Raw genomic sequence first — 15901 nt, 5'->3', positions numbered from 1 at the left:
TGTGGGCACACACTTGTTAGTGCCAAAATAAAGATAACGCATATTTACCATAATATTTCTGCATTCTTTCACATGCATGATAGCAATGTCCAACATTTACAATTTCTTTAAGTACAAGATGTATAAGAATTTGAAAACAAGTTTACTCCCATTTCAAACTTCAAATTTTCTTTCTATTCAGGTGGGCTTTAAATATAAAATTATTTTAAATATGGAGAATTTCAAGCTTAAGAAATACATCTCAACTGTATGGTGCATTAGGAAATACAAAAATGCAAAATACTCGATTTGGCAAAATATTTATTTATAATAAATCTGTTCAAAAGCAGTTGGTCACATCAGTAATTAATTTTATATTAATAGGCTATTACAATTGTTTTGATAAATGTATAGAAATGAACTGAACTGCTTTTCATAGTTTACAAAAAAAAACTAAAGAAAAAACAAAACAAAACAAAAACATAGAAATGATGGCAACAAAAACACATAAAAACAGGCAGAATCAGTAAGACAAAAGGCAAAGCATGATGAGTCCATCTGCACTCAGGCAATGCTGCCATGAATAATTACCCGTACAAAATGTCGGCCCCATTAAAGTACCTCCCACCACAAATTTTACTGCATGTCTAGGCTCTGGGAACGGATTCAGATGTACAGTAGAACCAGTCACTTGTATAACTGTACTGTATGCCAACACTGGGAATGGTTTTTTGATACATTTCAAGCTGCACACAGTACTTTTGAATCCAAATTAAAAAAAAAATGTGTTATTCCCACTCGGTAGTTCCAGGGGGTTTTGATGTCATATCATACATTACTCGAGAAATACCAGGTATCTTCTTAATTTCTGTAACCATCTTCAAAACAACCTGCAATTTGTTGCACAAAAAAAAAATAAAAATATGCATTTCCAGTGAACTCATTTAAGCACACTCTAGAAAACATAAAAGCATTGTTTATAAAGAACTCAAACTTCTGCATTTATTTGCCATATTACTGATACTGTAGATAAAGTGTCTGAAGAGAAAATTGAAGGAAGAGATGATAGAAAAAAATAGAAAAAGGAAAAATGATTTTAAATTCTGTCCAAGTATGGTGTGAAATTTAAGGGTTTTAAAGATCTATACATTAACAGCTGTGCTTTATAGTACTTCTGAATGCTTAGCTATAGAATCAGACTAGATTTAAAGGAACATTAAACCCAAAAAATGTATTTCATGATTTAAATAGAGAATACAATTTTAAACAACATTCACATTTACTTCTGTTATCTAATTTGATTCATTCTTTAGATATCGTTTGTTGAATAAATAGAAATAGACATTGGTGAGCCAATCACATGAGGCATCTATGTGCAGCGACCAATTAGCAGCTACTGAGCCTATCTAGATATGCTTTTCAGCAAAGAATATCAAGAGAATGAAGCAAATTAGATAATAGAAGTAAATTAGGAAGTTGTTTAAAATTGCATGCTCTTTCTGAATCATGAAAGAAAATGTTTAGGTTTAATATCCCTTTAAGGGTATATTAGTTTCATGAGGCTAAACTAAGACTATAGTGAAACATGGATATGACTTAAAAATATAAATTATGCTTACCTGATAATTTCATTTCCATCTGTATGAGGAGAGTCCACAGGTTCATTCCTTACTTGTGGGAATACAGAACCTAGCCACCAGGAGGAGGCAAAGACACCCCAGCCAAAAGCCTTAAATACCTCCCCCAGTCATTCTGCAAAGGGAACAAGGAACAGTAGGAGAAATATCAGGGTATAAATGGTGCCAGAAGGACAAACAAAAATTTTGGTCCGCCCAGCGGAGAAAACTGACAGGGGTCGTGGACTCTGCTCATTCAGATGGAAATAAAATTATCAGGTAAGCATAATTTATGTTTTCCCATCTTAATATGAGGAGAGTCCACGGCTTCATTCCTTACTTGTGGGAAACATATACCCAAGCTCTAGAGGACACTGAATGAAAAACGGGAGGGTAAAAAGAGGTGGACCCTATACTGAGGGCACCACAGCCGAAGCAAACACGTCAAATTTGTAAAACTTTGAAAAAGTATGTAAGGAGGACCAGGTAGCCGCCCTACAAATCTGCTCCATAGAGGCCTCATTTTTGAAGGCCCAAGAAGAAGCCACAGCTCTAGTTGAATGAGCCGTAATCCTCTGAGGAGGCTTATGTCCTACTGTTTCATATGCTAAGCGGATAATGCTCCTCAACCAAAAGGATAGGGAAGTGGAAGAAGCCTTCTGCCCTCTGCGCTTCCCAGAATAGACAACAAACAATACCGAAGTCTGTCTAAAATCCTTAGTATCTTGAAGATAGAATTTCAAAGCTCGAACAACATCCAAATTATGAAGTAATCGTTTCTTCGATGAAGGAGTATTAGGACACAAGGAAGGAACCACAATTTCCTGATTGATGTTGCGATCAGACACCAACTTAGGGAGGAAACCCAACCCAGTGCGAAGAACAGCCTTATGAGCATGAAAAACTAGGTAAGGAGGCTCACATTGCAAGGCCGCCATCTCAGAGACTCTGCAACCCGAAGCAACTTAATGTCAACCGAATGCATGGGCTCAAACAGAGCCCTCTGCAAAACCTTAAGAACCAAATTTAAACTCCAAGGAGGAGCGGAATGTCTAAACACAGGTCTGATTCTGGACAGAGCTTGAACAAAAAAGACTGAATATCAGGAAGCTCAGCTAGCCTCTTGTGTAACACAGATAGCGCAGAAATCCGTCCTTTCAAGGAACTAGCGGCAAGTCCCTTCTCCAACCCATCCTGGAGAAAGGAAAGAATCCTGGATACCTTGACCCTATGCCAGAGGAATCCACGTTCTTCACACCAGAATAAGTAGGTCCTCCACACCTTATGATAGATGAGACGAGTGACAGGCTTTCTAGCTTGAATGGGAGTATCAATCACTCTCTCAGAAAAACCTCTCTTGGCTAGGACTAGGCGTTCAATCTCCACCTATTAAGCCTCAGAGAATCCAGATTTTGATGAACAAAAGGACCCTGTTCCAGCAGATCCCTGCGACAAGGTAACCTCCATGGAGGAGAGGACGACATCTCCACCAGGTCCGCAAACCACATACTTCGAGGCCACAATGGAGCAATTAGAATAGTCGAAGAGTGCTCCTGCTTGATGCGGGCCACTACCAGAGGTAGAAGTGGTAACGGTGGAAAAATGTAAACTAGGTTGAACCCCCAGGGCACTGCTAAGGTATCTATCATTTCTGCCTGAGGATCCCTGGACCTCGACTTGTATCTGGGTAGCTTGGCATTGAGTCTGGACGCCATGAGATCTATCTCCGGCATCCCCCATATGTTGCAAATCTCCGCAAACACCTCGGGATGGAAAGACCATTCCCCCGGATTAAACAATTGTCTGCTGAGAAAGTCCGCTTCCCAGTTGTCTACACCCGGAATGTGGATAGCCGACAGAGAGCAGCTGCGGGCCTCCGCCCATTCCAGAATCTGAGATACGTCTCTCATGGCTAGGGAGCTTTTGGTTCCCCCCTGATGGTTGATGCAAGTCACTGAGGTAATATTGTCTGATTGGAATCTGATAAACTGGGACGAACCCAGAAGAGGCCAAGCCTTCAGAGAGTTGAAGATCGCTCAATTTCCAAAACGTTGATCGGGAGAAGAGATTCCTCTCAAGTTCACCGGCCCTGTGCCTTCCTGGCACCCCAAAAAGCTCCCCATCCTGATAGACTTGTGTCCGTAGTCACAATCTCCCAGGATGTTCTCAAGAAGGATGTCACCCGGAACAGGCGATCTGGACAGAGCCACCAAGAGAGCGATTCTCTCGACCGGTTGTCAAGAGAAATCTGTTGGGATAGATCAGAGTGATCGCCGTTCCATTGCCTCAGCATGCACAACTGAAGAGGTCTGAGATGGAACCTGGCGAATGGTATGAGATCTATGCTGGACACCATGAGGCCAATTACCTCTATACACCTGGCCACAGATGGTCTTAAGGAGGTCTAGAGGGCAAGACAGTTGGAAGTAATCTTGCAACGTCTCTGGTCTGTAAGGAATATCTTCATGAATATGGAATCTATTATCGTGCCCAGGAATTCCACTCTGGTACTGGGAACCAGAGAACTCTTTCCTAAGTTTATCTTCCATCCATGAGATTGAAGAAGAAGTAGCAGAGCTCTTGAATGGTCTTCTGCAAGCTGGCAGGACGGAACCTGGACCAGGATGTCGTCCAAGTATGGAGCTACTGCAATATCTCTGGATCTTGCCACCGCGAGTAGAGCCCCTAGAACCTTTGTAAAGACTATTGGGGCAGTAGCCAGACCAAATAGGAGAGCCACAAACTGGAAGTGTTGGTCCAGAAAGGCGAACCTTAAGAACTTGAAGTGATCCTTGTGAATTGGCACATGAAGGTAAGCATCCTTCAAGTCTATCGTAGTCATGAACTGTCCCTCTTGAACTAAGGACAGAACCAACCTTATCGTCTCCATCTTCAACGATGGCACCGACAGAAACTTGTTTAAGCACTTTAGGTCTAGAATCGGGCGAAACATTCCCTCCTTCTTTGGGACCACACAAAAGTTTGAGTAGTATCCCAGAAATTTCTCTGCTAGATGTACAGGCAATATCACTCCTAGGCAAGAGAGATCCCTCACGCACCCTAGAAAAGCATCTCATTTTTCTGGTCTTGAAGACAGGTTTGATAAGAGGAATCTGCCCCTAGGTGGATGAGATTTCAAACCTATCCTGTAACCCTGAGCAATGACCTCCAGAACCCAAGGGTCTTGCACGTCTCCTAGCCAAGCCTCCGCAAAGAGAGATAGTCTGCCCCAACACGATCCAACAACGGATTGGGGGCCGCCCCTTCATGCCGATTTGGTCTCGGCGGGCTTCTTGGTCTGCTTGGATTTATTCCAAGATTGAGATGGTTTCCAAGTTCCCTTGGACTGCTCCTGCTTTGCAGAGGGCTGCTGGCGTTGGGATTTATCCGAACAAAAGGAACGAAAAATTAGGACCCTGTCCTTTTGGTTTGTTGTTCTTATCCTACGGTAAAAAGGCACCCTTTCCCCCAGTGACCAAAAAGAACCTTCCCCTTAAATGGAAGGGAAAGCAATCTAGATTTTGAAGTCATGTCAGCAGGCCAAGACTTCAGCCACAGAGCCCTACAGGTCAGAACAGAAAAGCCTGATGTCTTGGCATTCAAGCGAATAATCTGCATGTTTGCGTTGAAAATAAACAAATTGGCTACCATCAAGGTCTTAATTCTTTCCTGGATCTCATCCAGGGGAGTTTCCACCTCGATTATCTCTGACAGGGAGTCACACCAATAGGTAGCGGCTCCAGCCACCGCCACTGCAGGTTGAAATAAAAACCCTGTGTGCTGAAACATCTTTCTCAACTTCTTATCTATGGGCTCCTTAAACGATTTACTATCCTCAAGCGGGATAGTGGTGCACTTAGCAAGCATTGCGATATCTCCGTCCACCTTAGGGACAGACCCTCACAACTCTAATTGGGAGGCAGGAACCGGGAACAATTTCTTAAAGAAAGAAGGGGAAAATAGGATCTGAGTCTTTCCCATTCATTCTTAATAATTTTTGCCATCTTAACGGGAACCCGGGAAAGTTTGTGGCACCACCCTGTCCTCATAAACCTTATCAAGCTTAGGAATAGAAGGATCCTCGGGTAACTTTGGTTCCGGAACCTCTTAACATAAAGCGTAAGTGCTCTATCCTAAATCTAAAGTCAGGTTCCTCCGCAGCCGGAGGCTTAAAGGCAGCCGATTTCAACCCAGAAAGAGCCTCCTCTGAAGTATCAGAAGCATCTTCATCAGCGGATAATCTAGTATCGGATAAATCCAGCAAGTTGGTAGATGACCCCTGGGAAGGAAAGCAGTATTTAACCTTTCGCTTGCGCTTAGCAGGGCGAGGTAAAGCACTAAAGGCCGCAGACACTGCCGTTTGCAACTATTCAGAAAAGTCTGGTGGTAAGAGGGCCCCTCCTGAAGGAGGATTAGTCGTGCAAAGGGGAGCTGCATGTGTAATCTGAGGATCTATATTGGAGATAAGAAGGCGCCAAACATAGGGTGATATCGTCACTAACTGCAAACACGCTCAGGTAACAGGTGAAAGAGATACTTACAAACGCAGCGGCACCAAGATGTGCCTAGCAACACAGACCGGGACCTCAATCGTCGCCCGGAAGACCAACCAATGGCGTGCACCAAACCTCCCGCAGTCACGTGAGTATTGAAGCCAATCACGAGTCCTTGGGCTCACACACCTTCCTTTCAAGTGTCCGATTGAGCAATAAAACAACAGTGTAGACAACCAGGTGTCCCATACACTGCAGTTTCTGGAAATTAGATGGTTATTGGGCTAGGGTAAAAGTATGACCCACTCCAAGAGGTACTATAAAAACAATTTATTTAAAATGTTTTAAAATCAGCAACGCGTTTCTCGACCACGCAGGGTCGTTTCATCAGGCTTTAATACACAGTGTAACATTCCCGCTGCTTATGTACCTCTTCTAACCAATCACAACAGTTGAAATCTGACACACCTTTAAGGGGGGCGGATGTATTGTTTTCAGTGAGCACATCTATTTCGAACACCATTGGGTCTACAATCAACATTTCATGCTATTATCCTTAACTTTACGTTATGTTATGGGGATACCAAACTATGTCCTCTAAATACTTGTAATTATGTTCTGTTCTTATGTTATTATATTTTGAGGGGTCCTTTTCTGGTATCTTATATTTGATTCAATATATTTTCTTGCGTTACAAGTTCTCTTTCATAATCTCATAAATTATTTTTATTCGATTTCTTCTAAAGTGTACTTGATGTTAATAAGTGGGCTCTATGTACAGTACGACTATAGTATATTCCAATACAATCTCAATGGAGGTATGCCCGAGTTTTACCTTCTTCCTAAATCTTTATGTATATGTCATTATGTATATGTCATATTTGATTCACATACTCTAACATCACATTAAATAGCGTTTTATAATAACAAATATTGTTTACAAATTTACCTTATATGTTTTATGAAATAATTATTAGAACATCAAAACATTATGTGTCTATATAGCTATATCAACTAGTATATATTCTAAAACATTTGACCCAAATGACATATTTTTTCATTATTTGTATTTTAATACTTAAGTATTCAGCTATTAGTTTCTCAAAGGTAATCCATTATGTCATTATTTGTGGCTGATGTCATTATTAAACTACCTATGATTTTTAGATGTTATGTATTCTTTATTTTATTTATTCAATCATTTAATTATTTTGTTATTTGCTTATTATTTAAAGGCTGCAAGGTCAATATTCATATTTAGACCTAGTGGATGTAAGGTTTGTAACCTATATATCCAAAAGGTCTCTCTTTGTCTTAATCTGAAGAACCGGTTATAAAAATCAGATTTAGAGATGTGTTCTATTGGAGTTATTTTTAAACAACATGGGTTTCCATCGTGTTTTGCATTACAGTGTCTAGATACACTGTGTAATCTATAATTCTTTTTAATATTACGAGAGTGTTCGGACCATCTCACACTCAGGCGTCTGCAGGTACGACCTATATATTGATATCCACACACGCATGTCAACAAGTATATTATATAGTTAGATGCACATGTCATTCGGCTATTCATTCTGAATATTTTGGAAGTAACATTAGATTGAAATGTGTTCACATTATTAGTAATATGGTCACACATCTTGCATTTCTTATTATTACATTTAAAACTACCTTTTCTTAGTCGTTCACTGATGGTATTTTTATTTCCAAAATGATTCAATTTTTCTCCATTATTTTTATTTTGCATAATTTTGACTTTGCTTTTGACTATTTTACTAGGTGCTAAAATCCTTTTTAGGTTTGGTGCCTTTTTAAAAACTACTGTTGGTTTTGTGTCTAATAACTGACCCAATATAGGATCCTTCATAAGGATTTTCCAATGTTTATCTATGCTCCTTTTGATCATATCATGATTACAGTTGTATTCTGTGATAAACATGACTTGGTTTTGTCGCCTCTCTTGAGATGGATTAGGATTTTTTGAGAAGTATAAATTTCTGTCATCATTTTTAGCTCTCTCATATCCGCTGTTAATAATATGTTCTGGGTACCTTTTTTCCCTAAATCTTTTTTTGAGAATTTGGCTCCGAGACTCATAATCTATTAAATTACTACAATTTCTACGGACACGTTTAAACTGTAATCTGAGAGGATTGCCGGGAACGCACCTCGCAGGACAGAGACCCCTCAGAGGTGGACGGCTCAGTTGTACTAAACATCTCAGTCTTTTTAGGTATAATTACTTTATCAAGGCATGTGGAACATAGTTGAGCAGGCGGGTATACTGTAGCCTCCTCACAATAAAAACAGGTATTAGATCTTGGTATAAAGGGAGTACCCTCTAACGTATCAGTGTCCTCCATAGCTTGCGCTTTTAAAATGGACTATAGAAAAAATAAATGGCCCCTTTATACCCCCAATGGCTGGGGCACTCCTATGACCCAGGCCCCACATAGAAACCGCTTCTTCTCCTGTAAACCGCACGGCAGGAAAGAGGCAGTTAATGGAACAGACACACAGCCTCTCAAGTTTGATAGTCTTGTAGCATCACACCTGACATGGACTTGAGTGATAAAAGCAGGCAGTGAAACTCGTCAACACCGATTGCTTACGAGTTGTTAATACGAGTCTGGATGGATTCGCAGAAAGACTCTCCCTACATCTCCAGACCCTAACATTCGTCAATGCTCTCACTGAGAGGCTGACAAGACTACTTAAAACTCCAGTGCCATAGCGAAGAGTACTACCCTCCATAAGAGACTACTCCGAATCTTCCGACACTTCTCTGCCATCCTCCTGTGACAAAAGGCAAAGAATGACTGGGGGAGGTATTTAAGCCTTTGGCTGGGGTGTCTTTGCCTCCTGGCCAGGTTCTGTATTCCCAGTAAGGAAAGAAGCCGTGGATTCTCATATTAAGACGGAAATACCAACTAATAATAATTATTTTGTATTTAGAAATTGGCAAACCCAATAGCGAATATTCTTATAACCAGTGATTCTCAAACCAAGTGTTTAGATGACCAACAATGACAACTAAGGGTGTAACAGAAATTTATAGCTAAATGTGAAAATCCCAAAATTGTTATTTCTTCACAAATTAAGAAAGCTCATAAGTAAGAACCATTGTATAAAAGAATAATTATACAATTGTTTATTAAAAATGTTGTTTTTTTACAGATGCAAGATGTACAGCGTCTCAGATATATAAAAATAATCAGGAATGTAAAATTTAAAATGAATGCCAAGGGTGCCTCAAAATAAATTTTAAAAAAGAGCTAATTAATGCTCCAGTATGTTGCTTTTTTATTTCCTCTATTTTCCTGCTTCTTCACATTTCAACTGATTTAAAAGATACTAAAGTCAAAGCAAAATTATTCCGACATAGCAAGTCATTTTAAACAACTTTACAATTATTTTTTTTGTATCTTATTTGCTTTGTTCAATTGGTATCCTTTATTGAAAAGCATTACTAGATAGACTAAGGAGCAGCAATAAAATATTGGGAGCTAGTTGCTAATTAGTGGCTGAAAATATATAATTTTGCCATTGGTTCACCAGATGTGTTTAGCTACCTCCCAATAGTGCATTGCTCTTCCTTCAACAAAGGATGCCAAGAGAATGAAGCAAATTCTCTGAGCATCATTTAAATGTTTAAAACGGAATGCTCTTTCTCAATCACAAAAGAGAAATGTTGTCTTTCATGTCCCTTAGCAAACAAAAGTGTTCCATAATTAGACAGTATTTGTGTACTGTGGATATAAAAAACTTAGAAGAGTTTAAAGGGTCAACTCAATTTTTTTTATTTTTTAAAAATATAGATAATACCTTTATTACCCATTCTCCAGTTTTGCGCAGTCAGCATGGTAATATAAATATACTTTGATCCTCTGTGATTAGCTTGTATCCAAATCACTTCTGACAGCCCCCTGATCACATGGCTATTTATTTATTTATTTATTATCTATTGAATTGCATTTTAGCCAATTAGTGCAGAATCATACACAACCCCCGGGCGTGAGCACAATATATATATGGCCCACATGAACTGGCAGTCTAATGTTGTGAAAAGCAAATTAAAATGCATGTGATAAGAGGCTGTCTGTAGTGGCTTAGAAACAGGCAGAAATTTAGAGGTTTAAATGTTATAAAGTATATTAACATTAAAGGGACAGTAAAGTCATAATTAGACATGTATGATTCAGATAGAGAATATAATTTTAAACAACTTTCCAAATTACTTCTATTATTTAATTTGCTTCCTTCTCTTGTTATCCTTTGCTGAAAGGTGCATCTAGGGAAGCTCAGGAGCAGCAAATAACCTAGGTTCTAGCTGTTGATTGGTGGCTGCATATATATATATATATATATATATATATATATATATATATATATACACACACACACAGATTGTCATTGGCTCACCCATGTGTTCAGTTAGAAACCAGTAGTGCATTGCTGCTCCTTCAACAAATGATACCAAGAGAATGAAACAAATTTGATAATAGAAGTAAACTGTATGTTCTACCTAAATCATGAAAGAAATGTTTTTGGTTTCATGTCCCTTTAAAGTGATAGTAAACCCCAAAATTTTCTTTTATGATTCAGATAAAACCTACAATTTCAAACAACTTTCCCACTTATTTCTATTATCAAATTTTCTTCATTCTCTTGTTATCCATTGCTGAAGGGACAGCATTGCACTACTTACAGGAAGCTGAAAATATCTATTTAGCCAATCACAAGAGACAAAATGTGTGCAGGCACCAATTAGCAGCAGCTCCCACTAGTGTATGATATGTGCGTATTCATTTTTTTTAACAAGGGATACTAAGAGAACGAAGCACATTTGAAAATAGAAGTGAATTTAAAAGTGTCCTAAAATGACATGCTCTATCTGAATCATGCAAGTTTCATTTTGACTTTCCTATCCCTTTAATATTTTATGTTGGTTGTGCAAAGCTGGGGAATGGGTAGTAAAAGGCATTATCTATCTTTTTAAACAACAATTTTGTTGTTGACTGTCCCTTTAAAATAAATATATTTATTTTTTTTAAAGAAAATTTATGCCTGCCTGATAAATTTCTTTCTTTCCGGATACGTTGAGTCCACGGCTTCATCAATTACTGTTGGGAATATCACTCCTGACCAGTCATTTGACCGAAGGAAAATGGAGAAACAGAAGAAGTAACACAAGGTGTAGTGGTGCCTGAGGTTTAGTCAAAAACAAACTGTCTTGAACTAAAGGGCGCGGACTCACCGTATCCGGAAAGATATCAATTACTGGGAATCAATACCCAGATGACTAGGGAGGGACAAGACAGGCAGACCAAAACAGAAGGCACTACCGCTTGAATAACCTCACTCCCAAAAAAAAAATCCTCAGCCGAAGCAAAAATAAATTTATAAAATTTGGAAAAAGTATGTAAGGAAGACCAAGTTGTCGCCTTGCAAATCTGCTCCACAGAAGCTTCAATTTGAAAGCACAAGAAGAAGAGACAGCCCTCGAGTAAAGAGGCATAACTCTTTCAGGGGACTGCAGCCCCGCAGTCTGAAAAACAAACAAATTAAACTTCTCAACCAGAGAAAAGAGAAGTAGCATTAGCTTTCTGTTACAGAGAAAACAAAAACAGAAGAAAAATATAAGGCACGCACAACATCCAAATTGTGAACACACGTTCCTCAATAGATAAGAATGAGGACACAGATTCCCAAACAATATTTCCACTTAGAATAAAAAAACGCCTTGTCCGAAATAAGATAAAGCGAATCACACTGCAAAGCTGAGAGCACCTAAACTCTCCGAACAGAAGATATAGCCAAAAGAAAAACTTTTAAAATCTAAGGAATGCTATGGCTCAAACAGAGCCAGCTTCAAAACCTTAAAACAGGGATAAAACTCCAAAAGGAGTGACACACAGACCTGATACTAACCAGGGTCTGACAAAAAGATTACACAGAATTCTGAACCTTCAGAGAACTGACTGATCAAGGCCTCCAGTCCTTCCTGGAGAAAGGGCAAAACCCCTAGGAATCCTGCCCTACTTTCAAGAGTAGTCCTGGGATTCATACCAATCAGGGAATTTACGCCATACCTGATGGGAAAATCACCAGTAACAGGCTAGCGAACTTGAATCATGGTCTCAAAAGACCGATACAGAAAAACCATGCTTAGACAGAACCAAGCATTCAATCTCCAAGCAGAGAGTTTCAGAGAACTTAAAAGTTGGATGAAAAAATGGACCCTGAATTAGAAGGTCTTTCCTCAGGAACAACCACCAAGGTGGAAGAATTACATCACTGCTAGGTCTGAAAACCAGATCCTGTGACTATGTATGAACTTAAAAAAAAAAAAAAAAAAAAAAAAACGATGCTCCCATTTGATACGATCAATGACCCATGGAAGGAGAGCAAACTGAGGAACATGGATGTCAGACTAAAATCCCCAGGAACCTGCTGATTTCTTGACCTATAACATGTATGTATGTATTGTATTGGGTACTTGTAAAGCGCGGCTAATCACCCGTAAGGGTCTCAAGGCGATGCTCATTTTATCGAACTTGGAAGGATGAAAGGCTGAGTGGACCTCGCCGGGGATCAAACCTGAAAACCCTTGGGTTGCTACAGAGCTCAGCCACAGTGCCTTAGCATGCTGAGCTATCTGTCCGGCTTGGAAGCTTGGAGTACTGCCAACTCCAACACCTCCCATTTGAGGATTAACCTGGAGAACATCTCTGGGAGAAGCGCCCACTCCCCGGGATGAAAAATCGGAATGCTCAAGAAGTTCACTCCCAGTATTAACTCCTGAAATGTGAATAGTGGATAAGCAACAAATGTGAGAGTCTGCCCACCGAACAATCCATGCCAATCATGACAAAAGGAACTCCAGGTTCCTCCCAGGCGGCTAATGTAACCACAAAGATTAAATTGTTCAAATAAAACCTGAATAGCCAGATAAGGCCACTGAAGCCAAGCCATGGTTAGGGGTAGAGCAGACTCCTCCCAAGTCCATAGTCGCCAACCCAACAGGCTAGCGACAGTAGTCACTATTACTCAGGAAGGTCTTCGGAAGCATGTGCCCCGAGACAGATGCTCCTGAGAAAACGAAAAAAGATTCTGGAGAATGCGGCAATGATCCTGCTACCTCTCGCAAGTTAAGAGAGCGCTCTAGACTAATTTCCCTCTCTGATCCACAGGGAAGAATCTCATGTCGACAGATCAAGATCTATCCTCTGAGACAGAGCCACAAGGCCCCCAGTCCACTATCTGAACTGCATAACAGCAGACTCTCAGAAGGAATCGAGCAAAGGAATGATGTCCAATGAAGCAACCATCAGACCAATTACCTTCATACATTGAGCCACTGAAGGTGACAAACAGTAGAGAGCAAAAAGAGACAAGAGGAAAGAATCCTCTAGTTTCTGACCTCTGTCAAAAAAAATTTCAGAGATAGGGAAAACTAATATTCCTTAGAAATTAACCCTTTAGCTGGAACAAGGGAACTCTCCATCCATGGAATGAAGAAAAACAACAAGATCTCTGTATGAGAGTTGGCTTGTTGAAAAGATGGCGCCTGAACCTTATGACGTCCAGGAAGGGCACCACAGCAATTCCCTGAAACCTAACCACTGGCAATATAGCCCCCTCTGAGAGCTATGGCAAGCCACAACCTGAAAGTGTTTGACAGAAAGGCAAAACTCAGGAATTTGAACATGCACGTCCTCCAGGTCTATGGTCACCATGAATTGACCCTCTTGGACCAAAGGAAGAATGGAACCACTGGTTTCCATTTTGAAGGACAGTACCCTGAGAAAACTTGTTGAGACACTTAGATCTATCATAGGAATAAATGTCAGTTAAGGCCATGCAAGAAGAACTTGCAGCATCCACAATGGGATTCAAACTCTTAACCTCCAGGTAGAGAAGCTGCTAAGCTAACCACTAGACAAACCAGCGGCTTCGAAAAGTCCCTCTTATTTGGGAACCACAAACAGAAATTAAAAGAATTCTAGACCCTGTTACCTTATAGGAAGTGGAACTATCCCTCACAGGAAAGAGAGGTCCCAAACTCACTTCAAAAAATGCCTCACTGTAATCTGGCCTGCAGATTAAATTGAGAGGAGGAACCTGCCTCTGGGAGGAAGGTATGAATTCTATGGAGACAACCTGAGATACTATGCCCGCAGTCTGAGACATCTCGTATTGATGTATGTCCTCTAGGGTTGACAATGACATACGTATCGGAGTCACTCAAAATTAGCCAAAACCTCCTTTAACCATACATGAAGTTGTTCAACCTTAAATCTGAAGGATACTACCATCAGCATCAGATGAAGGAATTACTGTCCGAATCTTGAGATTTCGCCCTCAGAGGCTACTGACGTATCCTCCTCATCAGACCTATAAGGAAGGGAACCCAAGTAGCAGCAGGCAGACCAGAAACCTCACTATCTGTGCGATTTCCCCTTTAGAATAGGAAAAGTAGATAATGCCACAGATACCTCTGAAGATACCTGAGCATCAATTTCTGCAGGCAATTAAACTCCTCCAGGAGATTGATAGGAACCGCAGTGCACTGCATGTGACGCCATAGCGGCTTGAGACATTTAAGGAGAAAACTGTGGCATTGTCTGAACAGCATCACCCTGGGAGACATGAGGCTCAGAGTGCAACAAGCTATGTGTACATTAAATAGCATTGGTCATATAAACAGCACATAATGTCAGAACAAATAAATTGTTGAAAATGATGTCTGAGGAACAGGAGGCTCAACATAATAAATCAATATAACTTTATTCTTAAAGTATTTATTCTAAAATAAAGGACTTAAACGTTTTGTCCTCAAGATCCTAAAGGCAATCGCCCTGTTCCAGAACCAGGCCGAATTAATTTTAATCCGAAAAAAAAGTGGTATCCAACATTCTTTTAAACTTAATTATATGGCACATAAACATATAAACCTATGTTAAAACGTTTCATCACTTAAACAACGTTCTCTGTAAACACAAACCCAGCTCCCGTTACATACCAAATGAAAAATAAACATCCTATACAAGAGACGCCTCTAAGATAAAAAAGTGAGATTTCACTATAAACATTATAAAATTAATTTAAAAAAAACAAACAAAAAAAAACATGCATTGAGCCCACATAAAAGGTTAACCTCTTCCTTGCCGTGAAGGTGTTCAACATTAAGTTTCCATGTCACATAACCTTGTAGTGTCTGACCCTGCCATTAAACATCCTTACCTAAGGATGCAGTGTCGCACATTAAGTACAGAGAGTCTTTAACCCCTTCAGTGCCAGCCTCCTCCCAGAAGACAAAAAGGCACTTACCTGTACATTGAGCTGTCCGGCAGGAGGACAGACCACTCGGCATGAGAGGATGCCACTCCTCACAGAGACCTGTGTAAGAAAGAGAGAACAGAGTAAGCCTACTCTGGCTTTCTATACTAGGGCAGCAACACGTTAGGAACTTGTGGGGTGGGCCTCACTGCGTTTTCCCAACTGCTTGAAAGCCACCACTGCCCTACTGAAGAGCCTAACGTGTAGTACGGCTAGACCCAAACTTGAAAGGAAAGATCAGAGCAAACCTACTCTGTATCTTCATGAGCTGCTTGTAGATAGTGAAGTCTATTTGCCAGAAGTGAAAATACCTGAACGGAATCCACAGCTTGTGGCCCATCTGGAAAAGATCAAAGCAAATTTGGCAAATGGGGAATATAAGAAGATAACAAGGAATATCAGTTGCCAGGCCAAACAGAATGGAACACTGGCGGAACTGAGCAGACAAGCGACTGCATTTTCGGACAA

General features: G+C 40.1%; 1 protein-coding gene across 1 annotated transcript in view; it reads right to left on the bottom strand.

Moving 5' to 3' along the window:
- Positions 1-283: 283 nt before the first annotated feature.
- The window catches only part of GMPS (guanine monophosphate synthase), a 175838-nt gene continuing 160220 nt past the window's right edge, over positions 284-15901 (bottom strand). The window contains exon 16 of the mRNA XM_053710074.1: positions 284-869. Within this exon, the coding sequence (XP_053566049.1) occupies positions 768-869 (102 nt within the window). The 3' untranslated portion in view covers positions 284-767. The remainder of the gene's footprint in view (positions 870-15901) is intronic.

The sequence above is a fragment of the Bombina bombina genome, chromosome 4 (genome assembly GCF_027579735.1).
Source record: "Bombina bombina isolate aBomBom1 chromosome 4, aBomBom1.pri, whole genome shotgun sequence".
Classification (NCBI taxonomy): domain Eukaryota; kingdom Metazoa; phylum Chordata; class Amphibia; order Anura; family Bombinatoridae; genus Bombina; species Bombina bombina.
Note: the sequence above shows the minus strand (reverse complement) of the source record. Positions and strands in the feature narration are given on the sequence as shown.